This window comes from Chiloscyllium plagiosum, unplaced genomic scaffold, assembly GCF_037043375.1.
Source record: "Chiloscyllium plagiosum isolate Xiang-an unplaced genomic scaffold, Cpla_swu_hap1 HiC_scaffold_13, whole genome shotgun sequence".
Taxonomy (NCBI): Eukaryota; Metazoa; Chordata; class Chondrichthyes; order Orectolobiformes; family Hemiscylliidae; genus Chiloscyllium; species Chiloscyllium plagiosum.
In genome coordinates, this window is record NW_028270151.1 from 67269659 (window position 1) to 67294611 (window position 24953).

General features: G+C 39.7%; 1 protein-coding gene across 3 annotated transcripts in view; it reads left to right on the top strand.

The window, feature by feature from the left end:
* Positions 1–24953, top strand: part of LOC122556323 (calsyntenin-2) — a 564920-nt gene that overhangs the window by 225419 nt on the left and 314548 nt on the right. For all 3 annotated transcript variants that reach the window (XM_087993697.1, XM_087993698.1, XM_087993699.1), the window contains one exon: positions 19097–19219. In XM_087993697.1, coding sequence (XP_087849823.1) covers positions 19097–19219 — 123 coding nt within the window. The remainder of the gene's footprint in view (positions 1–19096; positions 19220–24953) is intronic.

Sequence of the window (24953 nt, forward strand, 5' to 3'; positions counted from 1 at the left end):
GATACTTCACAAGAGCAACAAAAAACAAATATGTCACCTAGCCAACTAAGTGATTTTAAGGGTAAGTGCCTGAAAGCTTGGTAAAGCAGATAGGTTTAATTGTGGTTTTTTAAATGAGGAAAGTAAGTGAAGGTAAAAAGATTCCAGACTTTGAGGCTTAAGGCAATTGAAGAAATTGTTTTCATTGTTGGAGCAATTGTAATTTGGAATCAGATAGGTTAGATTTTGAGTGACTGGATTCCTTCACTCTGTGAGAGACAATCAGAATGTAGCCTTAAGTTTGGTCAGGTCAGATGCAGTTATCTGCTGCACATTGCTGTTTGGCAGAACAAAGCAATTATTGAAAGGATCTCCTTTTCTTTTGGTTTGCATCATCATCTTCTCACAAATAGGTATCTCTAACTCTCACCCATCAATAAAAGCAATTGTTGGCAAAACAGTACATTCTATATTTTCCAACCTAAGCTCAGAAGTTGGAATATTTGCTGGTGATTGCATTACATGCAGCACCATTATGGACTCCTCCAATACTGATGCAGTCTATGTCCATATGCAGCAAGGTCTGGATAATAATCAAGCTTTTTCTAATAAGTGGCAAGTAACATTCATGTGGCACAATGACCATTTACAACAACAAAGACTCTAACCATTTTTCCTTTAATTTCAATGCCATTGCCATCGCTGAATCTCCTGCAGTCAACATCCTGGCATTACTTTCAAGCAGAAACTGAGCTGGACCAGACATATCAATGCTGTGCCTACAACAGCAGGGCAGAGGCTGAGAACTCTGCATTGAGTAATAAACCTCCTGTCTCCCCATTCCCTGTCCACCCTACAAGACACAGGCCATGAGTGTCGTGGAATATTTTTTACTTGCTTGGATAAGTGTAGTTTTAACAACAATTGAGAAGATTGATACCACCCAGGACAGGGACTGCGACCCCATCAACCAACTTTAATGGTGAGGAGTTTCAGTCATGGGAATACCACCTAATGGGAAGAGAAATTGGTTGCATTCTCTCTTATTGCAAGTGGTCATTGCCTGCCACATGTGTGGTATGGATGTAACTTGTCATTTGCATCATAAGCCTGATTTTTGTACAGGTTTTGTGGCAAATGACACTGTGCAATCATCAGGAAAGTTCTCCGCTTTTGATCTTATGATAGAAAGAATGTCATTGTTGAAACACCTGAAAATAGTTGCGTCTAGGACACAACCCTGAGAAACTCCTGCCTCATGTCCTGGGACGGAGATGACTGACCTCCAGCCATGATAACCATCTTCCTTTTCGCCAGGTATGACTCTAACTAGCAGAGTTTCCTCCTCGATAACCATTGAGTCCAGTTTTGCCCATGCTCCTTAATCTACATTCAATCAACTGCTGCCCTGATCTAAAGGCCAGTCACACTTCCCTCACTTCTGAAGGTCAGGTCATTTTTCATGTTAGCATCGATGCTGCCAGAATAAATTTAGGAACTGAGGGGTCTTGGTTGAATCCGAATTGAGCATCAGTAAGCAGGCAAGTTGCTTTAAGAGTGTTTCTTAATGGAATTGTTCATAGGATCAGAGAATATAATCCTACAGTATGGAAACAGGCCATTTAGCCTCAGGTCTGCAAGCAATCTCCCACCTAGATCACCTTATCCCTGTAACCCCACATTTACCATTGCAAACCCACCTCACCTGCAGATCCATGTACCCTATGGGCAATATAGCTTGGCCAGTGCACCTAAATTGCACAACTTTGGGCTGTGTGAGGCAACCGGAGGAAACCCACACAGTACCTGGGAGAACATGTAAACTCTACACAGGCAGTTGCCCAAGTCTTAAATCAAACCTGAGTCCCTGGCATTTCAAGGCATCAGTGCTAACCACTGAGCAACTGTACTGCTCCTGTTGGTGACTCCTTCCATGAGTTTGTTGATGATCAAGTGTAGACCAATAGAGAATAACTGCCTAGTTATAGTTGTCCTGCTATCTATGCAGGGGACTAGCTGGCAATTTTCCGTATTGCTATCAAGGTGCCCATGTTGTTGCGGTGCTGAAACAGCTTGCCCAGGTGTGCAGCACATTCTGGAACACATGTCTTCAGTACTATTGCTGGAATATTGTTGGGGCCCTGAGCAGCAGCAAAGGAATCAAGAAGGTGTCTTTTAGTGAGATAGAGCTGGGGGTGTCATCAGTGTACATATGTAGGCTAATGCTGGGTGCAAGGGCAGTAAGTATGTCGATGAAATATAGAAAAGGCCAATGACAGATCTTTGGGAGATGGCAGAGGTAATGATTAGGGAGCTGGAAGAGAAGCCATTACAAATGATTGTTTGCTTATAATTTAATCAATAAAAATGGGAACAAGAGACGGCATCCTCACAACTTGATGACAATGGAGGAGGATGGTGTGGTCAGCTGTGTTAATGGCTGCTGGAGAAGCAGGAGGAGGAAATAGTTTATGATCGTTACAGTCATGTTGCTGCCGATGTGACTTCAAAAACTAATCTTTCTAATATTATAGCATGGGTGAAACCCTGATTGTTGTTGTGATTGTGATAATGATGATTAATGAGGCGGTGGCAAAGAAAAGAAATTGCTTTTTGATGTCACCTTTTGTTTTATGTTCATTAATCTATTCTGAAGGAGTGGAGAAAAGTATAGATGAGCAGAATTCTCTTATCAGCACTAGACCTTCAGGAATAATACATCAACACTTTCAACTGCTATTGCACCATTTTGTGCCAACTTACTTCCTGAGTTAACAAAACTAAGCATGTCAAACCCATAGGTGCTCATAGTTTACAAGAATCGTTGGATCTTATGGAAGGGCATGTGTCAATTGATCCTTTGGAGATTAGTATTGGAATAAGATCAGAAAATGGTAGAAATACATAGATGCTAGCCAGCTTCCATGAAAAAAGAACACGAATGAACATTTCAGGTTTATTATGTCTGGAAAAGTATTAGTTCTGCGCAAGCTTGCCAAAAAATAGTACAAAAGGTAACATAGTTGTAGAAGAATTAAATGTTGTATATTTTTTGAGGTGTATTGCTAGTTTCTTTCATGAAGTATGATGAAAACAAAATATTGAAGGGAAGGCCAGATGATTTTTAATAATCAAAGTTCGACTGAAGAAAATTCATCTTCCTACAGAGTTAAGTGCAAGTTGAAAAATAAGCTGTTACATAATGATGTCTATTTCTGGTTTTGGCTTTATTTTCTTAATCAGTGCTCTGGAAATATGCTAATTTGAACTTTCATTCTTTAGACAGGGTTTAAAGCTGGGTGGTTTGTGAAAAGAAAAATTTACCAGCTTCACAGGCTTACAACAGACAATTGACATTCCAGACCAGTTTTCCAACTGCTAATAAGCGCAGAAGTGTGCAAAGGTGAGGAGGCACATCGTGCAGAATGGTGTGTTATTTTGCTTTGCAGCTTGCAAAGTTCATTTGGGAGTGAGGAGTCAATTCTGTTTTTCTGCAGTTTCTATATGTTGAATCATATGGGGGACTAGAGTAGTATAACCCCCACCCAACCATGTGCGCACACATACAACTACTCCCACACACAGACACACCCACCCACACCCTGTCACCTAGACGCACACACACACACACATATCTTACTAGGTGTCACCTCCACCTCCCCCACAACCCTCCGTCCTCCCAACTCCCCCACATGAGGATGAAAGGAGGAAGACACTGCCACACACTTCCCTTCATGCCTTTTCATCTGAGTTTAAATAGTAGGCTGGCCTCCTTTGTGCTCTCTTCCCCAGCTGGTGTGTTATTGTACTTTGAGAGATTGGGCCTTAATAGCCTTGTCACCAGGCTGCCCACCATATTGCGAAAGTATTAGAATAGCCACACATGCTATTTTATATGACCCCTCTGCCTCTTAGTGTATGCCAACTGGGGGGAAAGGTGCCATGAAATTAGCCACATGCTTTCATTGAGATGGCTATTATTTACAAAATTTTAAAATTAAAATCATTTTAGCTTTTTAAGCATGTCCCCTTCTTAGAAGACAGCTAGTGCTGAAACGGCGCACCTGGTCAAAGTGAGGAGAAAATCGTATTTATCTATTTATTATTTATTCACTTACTTATATATTTGTGGGATGTGAGCATTGTTGGTTGGCCATTTATTGCCCATCCCCAGTTGCCCTTGCAAAGATAGTGGTGAGCTGCCTTCTTGAAATGCTGCTGTCTACTTCTGTGGGTTGACCCACAATGCCAATGGGGAGGGAATTGCAGAATTTTGTCCCAGCAACAGTGAAGGAGCAGTGGCATATTTCCAAGTCAGGATGGTGAGTGGCTTGGAGGGGAACTTGAAGCTGGTGCCGTTTCCATATATTCGCTGACCTTGTCCTTCCAGATGGAAGTGATTGTGGGTTTTGATGGTGCTATCTGAGGATCTTTAGTGAATTTCTGCAGTGCATCTTGTAGATAGTACACACTGCTGCTACTGAGTGTTGGCGGTGAAGGGAGTAAATGCTTGTGGATGCAGTGCTAATCAGCTGAACTGCTTTGTCCTGGATAGTGTCAAGCTTCTTGAGTTTTGTTGGGGCTGCACTCATCCAGGCAAGTGGGGAGTATTTCATCACACTCCTGACTTGTGCCTTGTAGATGGTGGACAGGCTTTGGGGAGACAGGAGCTGAGTTAGTTGCCGCGGTATTCCTAGCCTGTAACCTGCTCTTGTAACCATTGTGTTTATGTGGTGAGTCCAGTCAAGTTTCTGGTCAATGATAACCCGCAGGATGTTGATAGTGGGGGATTCAGTAATGGTAACACCATTGGATGACAAGGGGCAGTGGTTAGATTGCCTGTTATTGATAATGGTCATAGCTTGGCATTTGTATGACACGAATGTTACTTGCCAGTTGTCAGCCCAAGCCTGGATATTGTCCAGATCTTGTTGCATTTGAACATGGACTTCTGTGGTATCTGAGGAGTTGCGAATGGTGTTGAACATTGTGAACATCCCCACGTCTGATCTTATGATGGTCATTGATGAGGTAGCTGAAGATGGTTGGACCGAGGACATTAACCTGGAGAACTCCTGCAAAGATGTCCTGGAGCTAAGATGACTGATCTCCAACCTCCACAATCATCTTCCTTTGTGTCAGGTATGATTCCAACCAGCGGAGAGTTTATCCCCTGATATCCATTAATTGGAGTTTTGCTAGGGTCCCTTGATGGCATACTTGATCGAATGCAGCCTTCATGCCAAGGGCTGTCACTCTCACCTCACCGCGAATTCAGCTCTTTTGTCCATGTTTGAATTAAGGCCGTAATCAGGTCAGGAGCTGAGTGGCCCTGGTAGAACCCAAATTGGGCATCACTGAGCAGGTTCTGTTTAATACCACTGCTAATGACACTTTGCATCACTTTATTAATGATCAAGAATAGATTGATGGGATGGTAATTGGCTGGGTTGGATTTGTTGTGCTTATGTCAGGACATACCTGGATCCCACTGCCAACGTAGACCAAGAGAGCTAAATAATGTTTTAAAAATAATAGCTATTTAAACAAATAAAATTGTATCAGTTAACCATTTAACTGTTAGCAGGTGTGACTATATAAAAAAAAATACTGGTGTATTTCTTTCAGCTCTACAGTTTACAACACTAACAAGTTGATAAAAATTCCAATTCTTTGTCCTCTGATCTCCTACATATTTGGCATCTTTTCAGAATTAGTTGACTTGTGGTATTGCATTTATTTCTCCCTCTAAATCCCTCACTTCTGCCAGGCATCTCAAGTATCCCCCATCTTTTCTTAGTTTTTTACATAAGAACATAAGAGCTAGGAGCAGAAGTAGGCTGTCTGGCCCTTCAAGCTTGCTCCACCATTCAATAAGATCATAGCTGATCTTTTTTGTGGCCTTGGCCCCACTTACCCGCCCTCTCACCATAACCCTTCATTCCTTTACTGTTCAAAAATTATCTACCTTAGCTTTAAAAATGTTTACTGAGGAAGCCTCAATTACTTCCCTGGGCAGGGAATTCCATAGATTCACTGCCTTCTGGGTGAAGAAGTTCCTTCTCAATTCAGTCCTAAATTTGCTCCCCCCAATTTTTAGGCTATTCCCCAACCTTATGCTCATTTCACCTGCCAGCAGAAATGTCTACTCCATATCTATCTTATCCATTACCTTCATAATTTTATATGTTTACTAAGATCCCCCAATATAATCCCAGTCTACTCAGTCTCTACTCATAAGCCAACCCCCTCAACTCCAGAATCAACCTAGTGAACCCACTCTACTGCCAGTACATCCTTTCTCAAGTAAGGAGCTTAAAACTGCATGCAGTACTCCAGGTGTAGCCTCATTAGCACCCTATACAGCTGCAACATAACCTCCCTGCTTTTAAACACAATCCCTTTAGCACTGAAGGACAAAATTCCACTTGTCTTCTTAATTACCTTCTCTGATTCATGCACAAGGACACCCAGGTCCCTCTGCATAGCAGTGTGCTGCAATTTTTTACCTTTCAAGTAATAGTTCTTTTTACTGTTATTCCTACCGAAATGGATGACTTCACTTTTTGGACAGTCCCCAGTTTTGCCACCCATAATTGCTTATCTGACTCCTTTATGCAGAATATTGCTGTACTACACAAGAACATCCTGGTTCCGGATCAGAGTCATTCACAATGTGTCGTGCTGATAGTGCTACTGGACAAGTCACATCCCAGAATTAAAATTTCCTTGATGAATAATGTTTGTTTCTGTTGGTAAGACAATGAAACATTCACAGGAGGCTTCAGATGTTCTTTAACAATGTAAGTTTATTACACAAAAGAAAGAAAACAAACAAAGCTATATTCAGTTAGAAAGACCATAACAACACCAAATATCATAAGAAAGTTTCAGTGAAGTTTCCAAACACTGTCTATTACAAGGATTCAAGTGCAGAGAAATTATATCCTCATTTCAACTTAAGTTTCTACTTCACTGACTCTTTCCAGTGTCTGATTCTTGAACTGTAGAGAAAGTTTTACAATCACTCTCCCAAGTCTGATAGCAGGAACAAAATAAGAAATTGCTGGAAAAACCCAGCAGGTCTGGCAACAGCTGTGGAGTCGACTGTAAGAAGAACACTTCATCTTCCGCCTTGGGACCCTCCAACCACACGGCATCAACATTGACTTTCACTAGTTTCCAAATCTCCCCTCCCCCCACATCATCCCAGATCCAATCCTCCAACTCAGCATCACCTTCTTGACCTCTCCTTCCTGTCCGTCTTCCTTCCCACCTATCTGCTCCACCCTCTGCATTGACCTATCACTATTACACCCCACCTGCATCCACCTATCACCTTCCCACCTAATTTCCCCCAGGCCCATTCCCATACCTCTATTTATCTCTCAGCCCCCTTCTGCCCCGCCCCCACATTCCTGATGAGGAACTTATGTCTGAAACATCGATTCCTGCTCCTTGGATGCTGCCTGGCCTGCTGTGCTTTTCCGGCACCACCCTTTTTGACTCAGCATCTGTAAAGAGAAAGCAGAGTTAACCTTTTGGGTCAAGAGACCCTTCTTCAGAACATTCTCTCCTGGTTTGAGAACTTCACAAGTCAGAGAAGACATACACTGCTGCTGTAGTTACAGGTTTCGACACAGTGGGAGAAATCAGATTGGCCAAGAACCTAAAACTTGCTTCTGAAAACTGCTCAACTCTAGTTTTTTTTTCCAACTCTTGGTTCCTCTCAACTAAAACTGGTATTTTCTGAAATGAACTGAAAACTAATGAATGGCTTGATGGAGTTAGACTGCCTGTCATAACCCAAAAGCATAAATATCTTATTCTATTACAAGCTATGGCTTCTTCCAGACCATAGATTAGTCATATTTCTCCTTGGAACTGGAGCAGTTTAGATAAAAAAAGAAACCCACATCCATATGCCTCTCTTTTTAAATCGATCTAAATTTCAAAATTGATGTTATGTTTTCCACGCGTTTTCATGACAGGGGCAAGAAAATCTCTCTTTGCCTATTGCTAACAGTCTGCTTCCTTCATCGATCCCTCCAAGGCCAAGTACAGAGTGTTTATGCAAAAGCAAAATAGCGTGATTCCTATAAATCTGAAGCAAGAACACAAAATACTGGAAAAAATCAGCAGCTCAAGCAGTATCTATGGAGAGAAACTGGAAAAAAATATTTTAGGTTATGATGACCTCTTGTCAGAAACCTTTCACAGGAACAGAGAGTTACTTGTTTCTGCATACTAGATGGAGAGTGCTGGGTTTTGAGATTTTTGACGTTTTAACTTAATTTCAAGAAAATTGTTATCCTATGTTAGATTTAGAAAGCAAGCTGTTAACACAATTCAGACATTATCTGGAAATAAATATTTTATCTAACAGTCAGGATCAAATTAAGTATCTTACAGAATTGTGTCTTAAAGGGTATTCTTATTCTAAACACTTTTAACTTAGGAATTGCAAGACAAGAAATGGATCCACTGAAAAGTTATGCTTAATGGGGTCACTTTGTATGTATTTATGATTAATGATTTCAGACACATACAAATGTAAAATGATCACAGAATAATTAAAAATGTTTACAGAAAATGTTGATGGATTTAATAGGTTGAGAAGAATGAGAAATGAAAATTATAATAAAAGCTAACAATAGTTTGGCTTTCCAATACTTTAGTTCCCAGGAAATGCATGCTTCAACAGTATCTAGCATTGGAATGTTCAAATATATTACCTGGAAGCTTATTCATACAATCGTTGAAGTGGTTATCTCTTGTTAATTGCAGCCAAATCCTACAGAGGCTTGGATAGGTTCCATTTTCTGAAATCTAGTCAAGCCTTCTCCTTCTCTTGACTCCAAGGCTGGTCTATTGGGACTTTAGCAAACATTTCTAAGATATTGAGTCTCTTATACCCTGTTTAGAATTTAAATCTGTGTTCTGATATATATAGGCCATCCCATTTTATAAAAATTCTTTTAATAGTATAATGCCTAATATTCTCTGCTCTTTGTTTTAATCATATGATTTATATCCACCGGGAAAGCTGTCAATCTCTCTTTCCCTTTATCCAGTAAATTTCCGTTATGTGAAGCCCTTGAAGTCCAGCTTTCAGAAAAAGGTATTTGTGCATTGTTGGAACATTGTTGTAAGTTCTGTCAGGTTCCCAAGACTTAGCCTTTGTAAATTATTACACTAGTGTCTCTTGCTTGCTTGCACTGTTATTTTCCTAAGAACATTTGCTTTAGTCTCACTATGCAGCTAAGTTGTCAGAAGAGATTTTGTTTTCAATTCAGTTCATTCCGTACAAGTCATGACTGGTTATGTAGGCAAGCTTTTTTTCTTACTTTACCTGGACTCTGTTTTAAAGGTTCATTTGGCACTGCAACCTCATACACTACATCAACTTGATGTCGATGATACATTTGTGAATCCATGGCAACCTCAGACTAAGTACAATGGCTTTCCTCACTAAAGTCCATAGGGAAGTATGATAGCCATCAGCCAGAAGAGCTGTAACAGGTTCAGTTCCCTGGTCAACTTCTAATGGATAAAAATTGGGTTTTCAGTTATATTGTTAGCTTTTACACAAGTTTGGAGTGAAAGAGAGACTGAGGGAGAGACTAGGTTTTCTAACATTTGAGGTGGATTGACTATGCTAAAAAAAGTTACACTGTAATGTACATGAATGATTAGGTGGGTTAGCCCTGGGAAAAACCCCATTTGGGGTTATGGGGATGGATCTGGGTGGAATACTTTTTGGAGGTTGGTGCAGCCTTGAATGGCCTGATTTTGCATTGCAGGAATTCTATGTTTCCATGTGTCTGGTTCCAGAGTTCAATATTCTGAAGTGACTTACTACACTAACAGGGATTTTGGTGAAGTTATATTCCAAGGAGCAAAAGAAATATCATGTTGAAATTTTTGGGACACTGTTTGTTTTCACAGAAGTTAAATAAACCTGTTGTTCTCACCACACAATTAGACCCTTTCCAGATGTTAGAAATAGGTGGACTGGCTTTGGTCAGTCATGGCTCATATCTCTGATCTCAGGTTTGTATTATCACAAATCATGCTCCAGAGTTCTGAGCATGTACATCTAATCTCTCATCACAAATGCCATAATGAGGTGATGCTACATCATTGAAGGTGCAATCTGTTGGATATAAGTTTCAACTGAAGAATAATGGAGCTATTGTTAGTGTCTTGGCCAATATTTATCCCTCAATCCACAAATATTAATCAGATTTTCTTGTTATTATTGCATTATCATTTGTGAGAGTTTTCTTCCCACAGTTTAGTGGAGATGGTGGCATAGTGTTAATGTCACTAAGCTAGTAAACTAGAGAATGTTTCTCTGGGGAAATGGGTTCAAACCCCACCACAGCCGCTGATAGGATTCATAGTAACTATAAATCAGGTTTCATTCATGACAATGACAACGAACATCAATTGTAAAATCTCATCTGGTTCACACATGTCTCTTCGAAAAGGAAATTTGCCTTCCTTGCCTGGTCTGACCCAAATGTGATGCCAGACCCATAGCAATGTTGCTGACTTAACTACCCTCTGACATTGCCCCTGAGCGGAGTAGCTAAACCAGGCTGTCAGGGATGGGCAACAAAGCTTAGCTCGATACTTGGTTAATGATGGCCACATCCATTGTTAAAATAAATGAAGAAGAAATGCCTGGCATATTTCCTACAAAGCAAAAGTGCTGTGAGACTCTTAAGGCCACAAAAGATCCTGTATAAATGAACGAGCTAAATTTGTTATTTTGGTCAAGTCTGAGTTGAACTGAACCTTTTGGAGGGATTTCTGCCACAAGGCTCAGTGACATCTCATTAACTCGTTACACGAACACCCCCAATACATCCCTCATGTCTGATTCGACCCTGTCTTACCACTAACCATTCCGAGAACACCCCAGCACTGCCGTCACCATGTACCTCTGTGCCCATGCCATAGTAAAAGTCTGTTGTGCCCCTAGATGGGCTTTTTCAGTCTGACATTGATATCAAAGGCTGCCTTCACTTACTCAAGACTCCCTGAGTAAAGGCTATTCCATTGACCTGACTGAAGCTTGCTCAAGACCATGACAATCTTCCTGCTGTTGTGTCTGTGCCACAGCAAGGCAAAATAGAATAGAAGTAATCAAAATCTGTTTTCTCTGGCTGAGGGGGCAAAATGCAAAAAGGCAAGGCAAAACAATTCATGCTGGGAATACTGTGAGCATCCAGGTAAGTTCAGAGTGAGTGAGCAGACTGACAGAGTGAAGAGTCGAGAGATGCAGCCTGGTCCAATCCTTGAGCTGGATGTGTGGTCCTGAGCACACCATCTGCTTGCCACAGCACAACAGTGATAAGAGCAGCATCAAGCATCTGCAGATCGGAGGTGTGCCATTGGAGTTCTTAGAGGCTGCCACACAATGATTGCTAATGTACACTGATGTGGAATGCATGTGACCAATGCCCATGGAACATACCCTGTGATGCTGGTGCCTGGTCTATGTCCTTTGGAGCAAGTAGCAAGCTAAAATCACCAGGTTCCTGCTTTATGTTCAAGTCAGGTTTTCTCGCTGTTTACCTTGTTTGATCATTTGGTCAGACAGAAAGCTGAGTATTAATGAGCCGAGTCGGGTCATTAACATGGAATTCAATAGCAATAATCCCCTTTCACTGGCAACTTGCTGTTGCCTATTGAGACCCTCCACCCCCCACCCACAGCCATGCCACTCATCCAAAACATTTGAGGTGGAGGGTGATCCCCTCAATATCAAAGTCAGCCCAGCTGGAAGTCTTATTCCATTCTGTCGCACATCTGACCCAAGCCCATGTCATTGAGACCCTTAGAAGGTTCTGCCCAAAGTCTTATTTCTTAGTTTCTTCCACAAGAAGGCTAGGGTTGTTTTCCCTGGAGCATCGGAGGCTGAGGGGTGACCTTATAGAGGTTTATAAAATCATGAGAGACATGGATAGGATAAGTGGAGGAGTCCAGAACTAGAGGGCATAGGTTTAGGGTGAGAGGGGAAAGATATAAAAGAGACCTAAGGGGCAACCTTTTCATGCAGAGGTTGGTACGTGTATGGAATGAGCTGCCAGAGGATGTGGTGGAGGCTGGTACAATTGCAACATTTAAAAGGCATCTGGATGGGTGTTTGAATTGGAAAGGTTTGGAGGGATGTGATCAAGTTTGGAGGGATATGGTCCAGGTACTGACAGATGGGACTGGATTGGGGTGGGATATCTGGTTGGCATGGACAGGTTGGACTGAAGGATCTGTTTCTATGTATATCTCTATGCTCTATGACTAAGAATGAGGGTTTGTTTTGACATTGATCCTGCGTAACTTTATATGAATGAGTATTGACTGATGGAGGTAAATTATTGACCATTAGGAGCAATATGTCTGTCCACAAGAGATTCCAGGAAGTAGAATATCACTGTAAAAATCATTGGCCAGATTGAGATGTTAAATAAGTAGTCAGCTTTCATTACCCTGATTTTTCTACCTACTCTAAGTCTGATCCCTCACACTCTGTAGTTTCTCACTTGTTTTTCCCTACCCTGTCCAAGCTTACTTGTCCCATATGACCCACCTATCCTTCTCTGAATTTCTCTCCCTGTCTGGCTACCTCTTCATATCCACAACTAAAGAGCTTCTTTAGCTTTCAGTATGATCCTTCCATTTAAAAATTGCTTGCCTCTTCTAAACTTGATCCCTCTATGCTTCAAAGCTACTATCTCATCTTTAATTTCTCAAAAGTTCTGAACTGTGGTATTGCTATTGAATGAGTTCCTCCAGTAATGAAAGGCATCACATCTTAAATTGTTTGTGTTGGATACTGTCTTCCATGCCATCCTTCTCTTTAAAAACCAACATTTTGGCCAGGTTTTCATACTTTGGAACATTTGAAAGACTGTGCTTTAAATTAAATATATCTGCATAACTTTTAAAGGACATCCAAAAGGAAGGGTTTTACACAGCTCAGGCACATCTTGGTCCCTTTACAGTCTGGCCGTGCAAAATATTTAAAGTGTATGCACACTTCTGAACCAGATGTTGAAGTTTTTTTCCCCTCAAAGATTTTTTTTAACATGAAACGTTAATTCATTAATTTACCTTACTATTAGAAAAAAGACTATGTGCACCATTAATTTAGGAGCCCTCTTGTTCTTGTCTGGAAACTGTCTTACCCACAGATTAACCACAAAGCAGACCAAAAAGTAAAAGGTAGAGAAGACCACAGTTAGTTGGCTACAAAAATTGAAATGCAGAAAGATGGAAGTTACTTTGCTTGTGACACGCAAGATGATGCTTGAGAATTTTTTTCAATTTATTCTTTCTTTCTATGGAGCAGAAAATGTTGAGTGGGGACCTGATTGGGGTGTAGAAGATTGAGGGCATAGAAGAGTCATTAGAAAGCAGCTATTCCCCTTAATCGAAGGGTTAATAACAAGGGGGCATCATTCGAAGTGAAAGGCAGGATTTTTAGAGAGGTTTTGAGAGAAAGCATTTTCACCCAGAGGATTGTCCGGTTTGGAATGCATTGCCGGGAATGTAGTTGAGGTGGGAAACCTCAGAACCTTTAAAAAGTACTTGGATGAGCACTTGAAATGTCATAACATTCAAGACAATGGGCCAAAAGCTGCAAAGTGGAACTAGTTTAAGTAATAGTGTATTTTTGGCAGTACAGACTCAATGGATTGAAGGATCTCCCTGTACTGTACAATTCTGTGTCTTCCCAGGATGTGGGCACTACTGGATAGGCTAATATTTGCCATCAAGGATTTTCTTGTTCCAACTCAATTTACTGGGCAGAACACTCTCCCTGAGCTGCACTGGCGTGCACACACCAGTTGGTGATCTTGTCCGGTTTCCAGAGGTTAGAGGTTGACCCCAGAAGTTAGTGTGGCAGAAAAATTAATTTGAAGAAACTTAGTTAACATCTGATGAATATTGTATTTGGGCATGTAATACTGGGCGACATGTACACTTCTTTAATTAGACTAAAAGATGACTGATGGGAGATTATCCAAGGCAAATCTTTAAGCCTGAGACTGTGGTTTTTTTCTTATCTTTTTACTATCTCCACTGAAAGTCCTCAGGTACAGTTAATGTTTAAAGATAGACGTGCATATTTTGATCTGATTTGCCTTCATGAACTGTTGTAGATATAGTGACGAATTTTTATTTTCAGGGGATTTGTACCTAATGAGACAATGGCTCTCTTAGCAAGAATTGGATTGGGGGAAGGTAAGACTGAAAGATGCAATAGACATTTATTATAGCTCCTGGTATCTACATATGTTATAGTCACATGCAGTGCTGTGCAATGGCTTGGACTGACCAATTCAGTTTCACAGTTGCATGTTTCCCTTAGCATGTCATACTGTGAGTGGCCCCATTAAAATGGAGACTGAGATATTCATACCATCAGGTCACATGCTGCACTACAGTGATGATATTGTGAGTAGGCCTCTTAAAGGTTTGTTATGTAACAGCCATGAGACATAACACGAAGCATTTAAGTTGTGTAATTCTCATTTCATTTCTGTAGAGATTATTCGATTACAGGTGCTGAATTGTACTCCCTTTACAATTGTTGGGGACAGACCTTAGAGGTCAAAATACAAGTACCCCTAATGCTACCTGAAATACCTGTTCATTGTACTGCACGCCAGTGCAGCTCAGGGAGAGTGTTCTGCCCAGTAAATTGAGTTGGAACAAGAAAATCCTTGATGGCAAATATTAGCCTATCCAGTAGTGCCCACATCCTGGGAAGACACAGAATTGTACAGTACAGGGAGACCCTTCAATCCATTGAGTCTGTACTGCCAAAAATACACTATTACTTAAACTAGTTCCACTTTCTATTCCATTTTGGCCAGTAACATACTAGGCAGTGCTTTTGTATTGAAAACTTTTCATGAACTGTGGATTGCTGTTGTTTACAAATTAAAGCAAGGTGCTGAGGCTGTCACTTCACTTGTATTCTTGGAGACTGATGGCAATGTCCTTGGAAAGACCATGCAGGTGAAATGAAAGCCCATTAGTCTATCAGATTGTGGTGGAGCTTTTATCATCTCGTTAGGGAAGGGGAACTGCACACCCTCATGTTTGTCCGACATGACCAGGAAAGGATTTTAAACTGTATGTTCCACATGCAGAGTGACTATTATAGCTATAGGATGAGACAGTTTTCAAGATAAAACATGGCATCAACTGAAATGTGATGTGGGTTTTTTTTGAAGAAACTGAATTTTGGGATAAATGGCAGAAGAGAAGATAACGAAGATGACAATTCTTCAGTTCAGCTCAGTAGAAAATTCAGATCTACCAATGCTTAATTTGGAAACACATATTTAAATAATCCTTTTAAAGAATGCCAGGTTTTCAATGTATTGCTCAATAAAATTACTTATATTCAAGTTGTAAGAATCTCAGATGAGCTCATTAACCTGTCTTGATGTCATTTGGTTCAGTAGGCTTTAGGATCATACATTTTGAAATCAAGTAATTATCCTCAATCTATGTAGCTATTTTTAACAGAGTGTAGACAGCAGTCGTTGATCATTCCTTTGGTTAAGGAGGGGTTGAATGCTTTCCCCACTGGATAATCTAGAAAAGGTATGTTTATAACAATGAGAAGCTTGAGAATAAAGTCATCTTCCACACTTTCCTGCTCTTCAAGCTATGGGTGCTGATGTCATTTGTCGTGATGTAACTCTGTTGTTAAACTTTAGATTTGACCAAATTAAAAATCTTTGTTAAAATGATTTTTTTTAGCAGTTTTAAAACAAAGTCAGATTGACTCCTCTTACCCTTAACTGCTGTCATAAAGTGAGTTGAAGGCAATAATTCAATTTTTTTGGTTGAGAGGATTATAAACAGCTGAAGTTTGACTATCAGGGCTCATGATATTATCTGAAGTTGACAGGATTAATGCCCTGTAATTCACTTTGAGGTATCCATTAAACACCATTAAATTTTTCATGTCCAAGTGACAGATTAAGAAGCATATTATCCAAGGTGGTTCTTCAGCAATGGAGGTATTGAGGCTTACTCTGACTAATATTGTCTTAGTAATTCCACTTGCTCAAATTCAACTGATTTTGTCAGTTATCTAAAATTTAATTGGTGCTCAAAAGGAAGGGTTTTTTTGACAAGCAGTGGTAATATTTGTCTCCTAATGTGATTGCCACTTTTAATTCTGTTTATTGGTGCCAAACATACAATTAGTGGCTTGTTTTAATTAACATAAGCAATCTATTTCCTAATCTAGATATATAACCTTTGTAGAAAAGCTATTCTGATTTAAGAAAAATAGGTACTTTCTAGCAACCTGTTTAGACATGTTATGACACACCTCTGGTGCAGGTGGGATTTGAACCCAGTCCTTCTGGCTCAAAGATAGCCCTAACTACTGATTTTATATAGTGTGTGACCATGAACAAACTCTCTCTTTTCAATTATGTAATCGTATTGACATACCCACCTTGTTCATCCACCATATAGTCCTCTGAATTAATCACCTGCTTCATCTTAAAAGTGGGGTGGAGCTATGCGCAATTACATGGAAGTAATAGTTATTGTTATTGCCTCTTGACATTGATCCGTTGCAGCGTTTAATAAAGTTTTATTATTTTGTGCAGGGTTGAAATTTTTTGAGGTGTCACAGGTATATTTCATTATGCATGTATGTATTGGATCAGTAAGGCAGGAGTGATAACTTTCATCTATTTGTGGGATGCAATATGGAAGTATAATTCCCAGCAGACCACATCTCATTCGATGTATCATTCGTAAACTATGCCCCAGCACAGCTCGTGGAAGTCATTTCAGGAAAAATGATATTGAATCGCAAACAACAGGATTATTACATGCTTGACCAATCATCTATTTATCATTACAAGAGTATCTTCAATCATAGATTAGTAGGTCTATTGATATTGTATGATTGGGCTGAAAGCTTTTAAAATTCAAATGAAAAAATCCTGATTTAATTAATTGACAAAAAAAGTGAAATGTCAATGTTGAATGTTATGAAGTGCTGTCGGTTATGCGTCACAGAACCTTTACCAGAAAGACAGCAATTGAATCCTTTTAAAGGGCCTGACTCACAGCTGAACCTGCACACAGCATTCTGTGGATGGACTGAACTGTCCTCTATTCATCCTTCTTTTTGCATTGAAAGCTTTAATAAATGAACGTAAAGCAAAAATAAAATCACAAAACCGTATCCACTGCTGATTGAATCAAATTTTACTTGAACTGCAAGACGAATGGTACAACAGGACTGGGTTTGATAAGTAACTCATCAGTACGTAGTTGAAGAATGACCACTTGGGTAGAGTTTTATTTGGGGTGTCATCATTTTTGTAAATTCTTGCACAGTCATTAATATTCCTTGAGGGAGAAGTGGAGAACAAAAGATGGAAAAAATAAATCACCGTTCTAATTTGATATGGAAAGTGTCGACCAATTCTACATGTTCAGGATATTAACTTAACTGGGTCAAAATATGCCATTGATACAATTGACAGTATAGTGCCCAGGTTCAGTGTTGTGCCAGATGGTATTATTGTTGCAGCCGTCCTGCATTTATATCAGTTTATTAGTTGACCTCACAATGGCAATGTGTTAATTAATTCACTAATGAGGTTAATGAATAGGGAACTGAAGTCAATTATCAAACCAACATTAGTAATCTGTAACAACATCCGGATATTTATCACTCTTTAATAATTACATGATGTTTTGTACAACCAATCCCAATCAAACAAGAGATGGCCCATTAATATTTATCTCTTTCTGAATTTATTGATGTACCATGCAGTTATTTGCATTTGACAATTAAATTGATAGGACTTCTCAATGATTTTGTGGTTTCTAGGATGCAGGAGGATTAATTCCTGTCTTTTGAAAATTTTACTGTTCGTATTAGTTCCAAGCAGAACAACGTGTTTTGTCAAAAGTGTGACCCAAAGTCAACCTAAATTGTTAAATTCTGACTAAACTTGTAATTTGAGTTTTCAGGTTGAAATATATTTGTGACTGATGTAACGAGGGTCTGAAGATTATACATTGCATGTATCATAAATCTATTTCTAGCAGGCCTGAGAAATTATTGGGAATTTGGCAACAATTGCAATGAACTGAAGTTACATTATTATTTTCCATTCAAGAGAATCTCTTGCAAAAGTTTGTTCAGCAATAATGCGTCAGCAGTAATTACAATGGCCTCAAAGCAATAGATGGCAAAATGGTGTATCCCAGTAATGTACTGTAGACTTGAGATCCAAGGTACACTACAGAGAATCACTTTAGTAGTATTAGCAAATTTCAAGTTAGGTGAATTTCTAAGTCAGTTTGTATGATGGATTTCTGATTTCTTTTTAATATTCTTTCATGGGATTTGGGTATCACTGGCAAGGGTACTAGTTGCTCATTCCTGATAGCCCTTGAGAAGGTGATGATGGGAACCCATTGCTTGGGAATGAAGCTGTCCATGTGGTATATGTACAGTGCTGTCAGACAAGGTCTTCCAGGATTTTGATCCTGCAGCAGTGAACAAATTAGCATATATGTTCAAGTTGGATAGTGCATGATGGAAAGGGAGATTTGTAGATGATGTTCTGATGCATTTGTTGCCCTTAACGTTAAAGAAAGATGGTTTAGAAGGAGCTTTGTTGAATTCTGGTTATTAAAACCCAGAAAGGCTCTGCTTTCAATTTTTGATGACACACTCACTTAGTGCAAATCAACATCACAAACAGAATCATCAGGCAGAGAAAATGTGCAGTGTAACAGAATTGACCAGCAGAGTATTAATCTGCTGTAAAGCTATTTTCAGTGCCACTGTTAATGACAATGGCAGAGTCAGTATTCCAGAATAATGAAGCAAGTAGTTTAGTGTAGGGCCCTTAAAATTAGAAATCAAAAGAGCAGAATATGAGACAGTGGAAGAAATGTACAACTTGAGCAGAAAACAAAATAAATATTTTTCATTGACATTTGGATTTGGAAGCATTTATTCAGTATGATTTATTTGAAATGTATCTGTATTGGCACAGTCTGTTTCACATTTGTCTAATTGCATCATTTTTGTTTGTAGTAAACAAGCACAAGCCATGGATTGAGACATCCTACCATGGTACAATAACAGAGAACAATGATACAGTTTTTCTGGATCCACCCCTGGTTGCACTGGATAAGGATGCACCTGTGCGCTATGCAGGTGAGTTGAAGCATCATTCGTCATCTTGAAGAACTGAACCTTATTACCGCTCTTGTTATATTTCATTGTGTCTGTGAAACGATGTACTACTGATTGATAACTATTGCACAGATTCTTTGACATCTTGCAATGCTCAATTCTATATCTCTGGAACATTTCCACCTTGTGTTTGAAAGAAGCAAATAGATTTGCAGATTTTCTAGCAGCAACTTGGTTGGCAGGGTGTAGAGAAAGTGAACAAAAAGTAAGAGTTTTTTTTAAACGTGCTTGGAATCCATTCTGTGTCCTTAGTTTTGGGACATGTGTACCTATGTACATGCCAATGAATGCACTTTATTTGTGGTTGGTGACCTGTAATTTGCAATTGTGGCTACAAGACCATTAGTGGAGCTATTAAAATAAAAGGTGTGCAGGTTTATGAAGTGCATTTGGAGAGAAACTCGATTTGAATTGATCAGGTTGCCATTGAAAGGGATAGCTATCTGATTCTAATTTGACAGCTGTATGAAAATAGCAAGAATAATTGCACTATTATTGATGTCATCAATAATAATTTACACCATTACAAGGCTCACTAATACCCTTGGCTTTGGAATCATTAAAATAGATTAGTCTTACACAACTAGTTGATTCCTAATGACCGAATATAGCTAGGGTCTCTGAATGTAATTAGTATAGTGCTGTTGATATCAATAGTTTCAAGGTATTTCTTAGTCTTTGGTCTCATGTTATGACCTGTCAGATACATTTAATTAATAGGATAATATCTATTCAGCTACAGATTTGTGACCCTGAATCGTTAATGAATTCAAGTCATGCTGGTTCTAATGCTGTAAGTTAACATTTGTGTAACAGTATATTTTAGCGTTTTGTTGAGATAATTAAAATTTGAGAATGTTGAAGTATGTTTATTATCCAGTAGTTTCAGCTAATTAAGCTTGAAATAACTTTCCCAGGGATAATTTAGGGAATCCCCATTTTAATGTGCTTTGGTTTTCAAACAAAATTTTGCATAGTTTGAATTTATTATCCAACCTCTCATAATTTGTTGGAGGCTTTGAAAATCTGACCTGAAGTCAAGTAAGATCCGAGTGTGTGCCAATTTAGTCATAGTTACGCAAATACTTTTCACACCCCCGCTCTCCTCGCTACTTTTGCCTCCAATATGTTGAAAGGTTGTCTAGTTAATGTTTCACAACTTAGCATACTATTGCCTTTTCTGACTGACTCTTTACCTGCTGGATCTATTAGTTCAGATCTCTGCTGTGTTCCACTTGTTTCACCAACCCTGTTATTGTTTGGAGGATTTAATCTATATTTGTGGCACAATCAACATTATGCAAAGAGACTTTATCATGGAAAGACCTGAGGCCAAAGTTTTAATTATGAAATGGGTAAAGAACTGTTTTAAAGTGAAGGATTGCTGAAAAGTTACTGCATGTTTCTGAAAGCAAGTAACCTGGCACACTCTGTTTACAGAAGTGTAGTTTGTAGATGAGTTAGAACCAAAAGATGTGTACAAGTGGAGATTCAATTAGCAACAAGATCCTGATTGGATTGTGAACCAGTTATCGGTTATCACTAACAAAGACCTGAACAACATAATGAGAGAAGCAATCAGATCCTGACCAGCTCAGGATGGTCAGCTGTCAGATGGTCAGATGAACAGCTGACCAGCTGTTCTCTACAGCAAAACACACTTTAGGCCTGAAGGAGGCCAGTGTATTTTTCCTTTAGTTGTTGCAAGCTCTGACTTTTAATTAATAAGTCAGAGATCTCTTATAAGTGTGAGCCAGACTCTGGTTCTGACAAACGAGTGGAAGCAGAAGAAAGGAAGACTGAGAAGCAGTGTTCTGATCAGTACAAACCATCTCTGCAGAACAGAGAATACTACACTGATCTCCCATGTTTCCCTTTGCCCATAACACCCATGATATTTTTCCTGTCAATATCTGTGTTCGAATGTGTAGGGGGATTAGAGTTTATGTAGTGACCTTATATGTCAACAGTTCATAATGGTTTACCTGTGGCATCTATTTACCTGGAATAAGTAACAATAAATAGTGATGCTGGTTAAGTACAGAAATCTATTCTGTACATGCCGTCAATCTGGTCTAAAAGAAAGCTAAATTGTGAGGATTTTGTTTACTTTTATAAAGTCTTTAACTTTTGTAATGGCTCGGAACCACGGAGCTTGGTTTCAAGGATGCTACTGCTGTGAGGCATAGCAGAACTCACAAAGATTGCTCTTGTGTTTGCACATTAAATTAACTGTATATTTCTGTTGGTAGGGCCCCTTTAAAACTATGGAAATAAATCCACCTTTAACTTAAACTAATAATAAAAATGCAATAATTTTCACTAGTTACATTAAGGTAATTATAAATCATTGTATGATTTTATAATATTCAAAAGAAATCATCAGTGTATAAATGCAATTTGTGCAGCTCTTCAAGTTACGTTACGCAAATATCCTCGAATCAGAGTTTACTTTTGAAGAAAATTTGTTTGGAGGCTCAAAGGTGAAGAGTACTCCTTTTTTTGTGTGAATAGTAAAAAGATCTTATGGTCTGTGAAATTTAATCTCAAACACAAGTTGCCACATTCTAGAGAAAAAATAACAGGTAGGCTTGGGCAGGGTAGAGGATGGATAGAGAAGGTTAATTTAAGGAGTTGAAATCTTGGAAATAATTTAGGTCAATGGATTTCTTAACATTTGATCCATGTTATTTCACACAGCACTGGACCGAAACAAACCCTTCAAGAATGATATTACTGTGTTGCAGACAATTGATCTCCTTTCCTCAATAATACTTAAATGCAGAATTTCGCTAGAAGTATTGTGACAAAATGAAATTCATTATGCAGTTCGACTCTAGTAACAAGCATTACAAAGATGTATACAAGAAATGTGAGTAGACTTGCTCATTTGACATAGATGAAACTGTGACACAGGCTACTAGACTAGACGGGATTGATGTTTGCAAGGAGGGAAGGTGTTAGTAATACTGGAAAGTGTCCAAATAGGTAAGTCCCCTGCGCCAGATGGGATTTATTCTAGGATACTCTGGGAAGCCAGGGAGGAGATTGCAGAGCTGTTAGCTTTAATCTTTATGTCATCGTTGTCTACAGAAATAGTGTCAGAAGACTGGAGGATAGCAAATAGAGTCATAGAGTCACAGAGATGTACAGCATGGAAACAGACCCTTCAGTCCAACCCGTCCATGCCAATCAGGTATCCCAACCCAATCTAGTCCCACCTGCCAGCACCCGGCCCATATCCCTCCAAACTCTTCCTATTCATATAACCATCCAAATGGCTTTTAAATATTGCAATTGTATGAGCCTCCACCACATCCTCTGGCAGCTCATTCAATACACGTATCCCCCTCTGTGTGAACAAGTTGCCCCGTGGGTCTCTTTTATATCTTTCCCCTCTCATCTTAAACCTATGCCCTCTAGTTCTGGCCTCCCCGACCCCAGGGTAAAGGCTTTGCCTATTTACCCTATCCATGCCCCTCATAATTTTGTAAACCTCTATAAGGTCACCCCTCAACCTCCGACCCTCCAGGGAAAACAGCCCCAGCCTGTTCAGCCTCTCCCTATAGCTCAAATCCTCCAACCCTGGCAACATCCATGTAAATCTTTTCTGAACTCTTTCAAGTTTCACAACATCTTTCCGATAAGAAGGAGACCAGAATTGCATGCATTATTCCAACAGTGGCCTAACCAATGTCCTGTACAGCCGCAACATGACCTCCCAACTCCTGTACTCAATACTCTGACCAATAAAGGAAAGCATACCAAACGCCTTCTTCACTATCCTATCTACCTGCGACTCCACTTTCAAGGAGCTATGAACCTGTACTCCAAGGTCTCTTTGTTCAGCAACACTCCCTAGGACCTTACCATTAAGTGTATAAGTCCTGCTATGATTTGCTTTCCCAAAATGCAGCACCTCACATTTATCTGAATTAAACTCCATCTGCCACTTCTCAGCCCATTGGCCCATCTGGTCAAGATTCTGTTGTAAGCTGAGGTAACCCTCTTCGGTGTCCACTAAACCTCCAATTTTGGTGTCATCTGCAAACTTACTAACTGTACCTCTTATGCTCGCATCCAAATCATTTATGTAAATGACAAAATGCAGAGGACCCAGCACCAATCCTTGTGGCACTCCACTGGTCACAGGCCTCCACTCTGAAAAACAACCCTCCACCACCACCCTCTGTCTTCCACCTTTGAGCCAGTTCTGTATCCATATGGCTAGTTCTCCCTGTATTCCGTGAGATCTAACCTTGCTAACCGGTCTCCCATGGGGAACCTTGTCGAACGCCTTACTGAAGTCCATATAGATCACATCGACCGCTCTGCCCTCATCAATCCTCTTTGTTACTTCCTCAAAAAACTCAATCAAGTTTGTGAGACATGATTTCCCATGCACAAAGCCATGTTGTCTGTCCCTAATCAGTCCTTGCCTTTCCAAATACATGTACAACCTGTCCTTCAGGATTCCCTCCAACAACTTGCCCACCGCTGACGCCAGGCTCACTGGTCTATAGTTCCCTGGCTTGTCCTTACCACCTTTTGTTAAACAGTGGCACCACGTTAGCCAACCTCCAGTCTTCCGGCACCTCACCTGTGACTATCGTTGATACAAATATCTCTAGCTTTCCACAGAGTTCTGGGGTACACCTGATCAGGTCCTGGGAATTTATCCACCTTTACCCGTTTCAAGACATCCAGCATTTCCTCTTCTGTAATATGGACATTTTGCAAGATGTCACCATCTATTTACCTACAATCTATATTTTCCATAAATGTTGTGACCCTGTTCAAGAAGGGGAGTAGAGACAACTCTGGTAATTATAGACCAGTGAGCCTTAGTTTGGTTGTGGGTAAAGTGTTGGATAAGGTTGTAAGACATAGGATTTATAATCATCCAGAGAGGAATAAGTTGATTAGGGATAGTAAACACGGTTTTGTGAAGGGTAGGTCATACTTCACAAACCTTATTGAGTTCTTTGAGATAGTGACCAAACAGGTGGATGAGGGTAAAGCGGTTGATGTGGTTATTATGGATTTTGGTAAGGCATTTGATGAGGTTCTCCACGGTAGGCTATTGCACAAAATACGGATGCATGGGATTGAGGGTGATTTTGTGGTTTGGATCAGAAGTTGGCTAGTTGAAAGAAGGCGGTGGTTTATTGGAAATGTTCATCCTGGGGTTCTGTTATTAGTGGTGTACCGCAAGGATCTGTTTTGGGTCCACTATAAAAGTTAAATATTTTATAAAAGTAAACAAAATCCCCATAATTTACCTTTCTTTTAGACCCAGATTGACAGGATGTACAGAATAGATTTCTGTACTTAACTAGCATCACTATTTATTGCTATTTATTTCTGGTAAATAGACTCCACAGGTAAACATAAAAATGTTTGTCATTTTTATAAATGACTTGGATGAGGGCATAGAAGGATGGGTTAATAAATTTGTGGATGACACTAAGGTCGGTGGAGTTGTGGATAGTGCTGAAGGATGTTGTAAGTTACAGAGTTATAGGTAAGCTGCAGAGTTGGGCTGAGAGGTGGCAAATGGGGTTTAATGCCAAAAGTGTGAGGTGATTCCCTTTGGAAGGAGCAACAGGAATAAAGAATATTGGACTAATGGTAAGATTCTTGATAATGTAGATGAGCAGAGAGATCTCAGTGTCCACGTTCATAGATCCTTGAA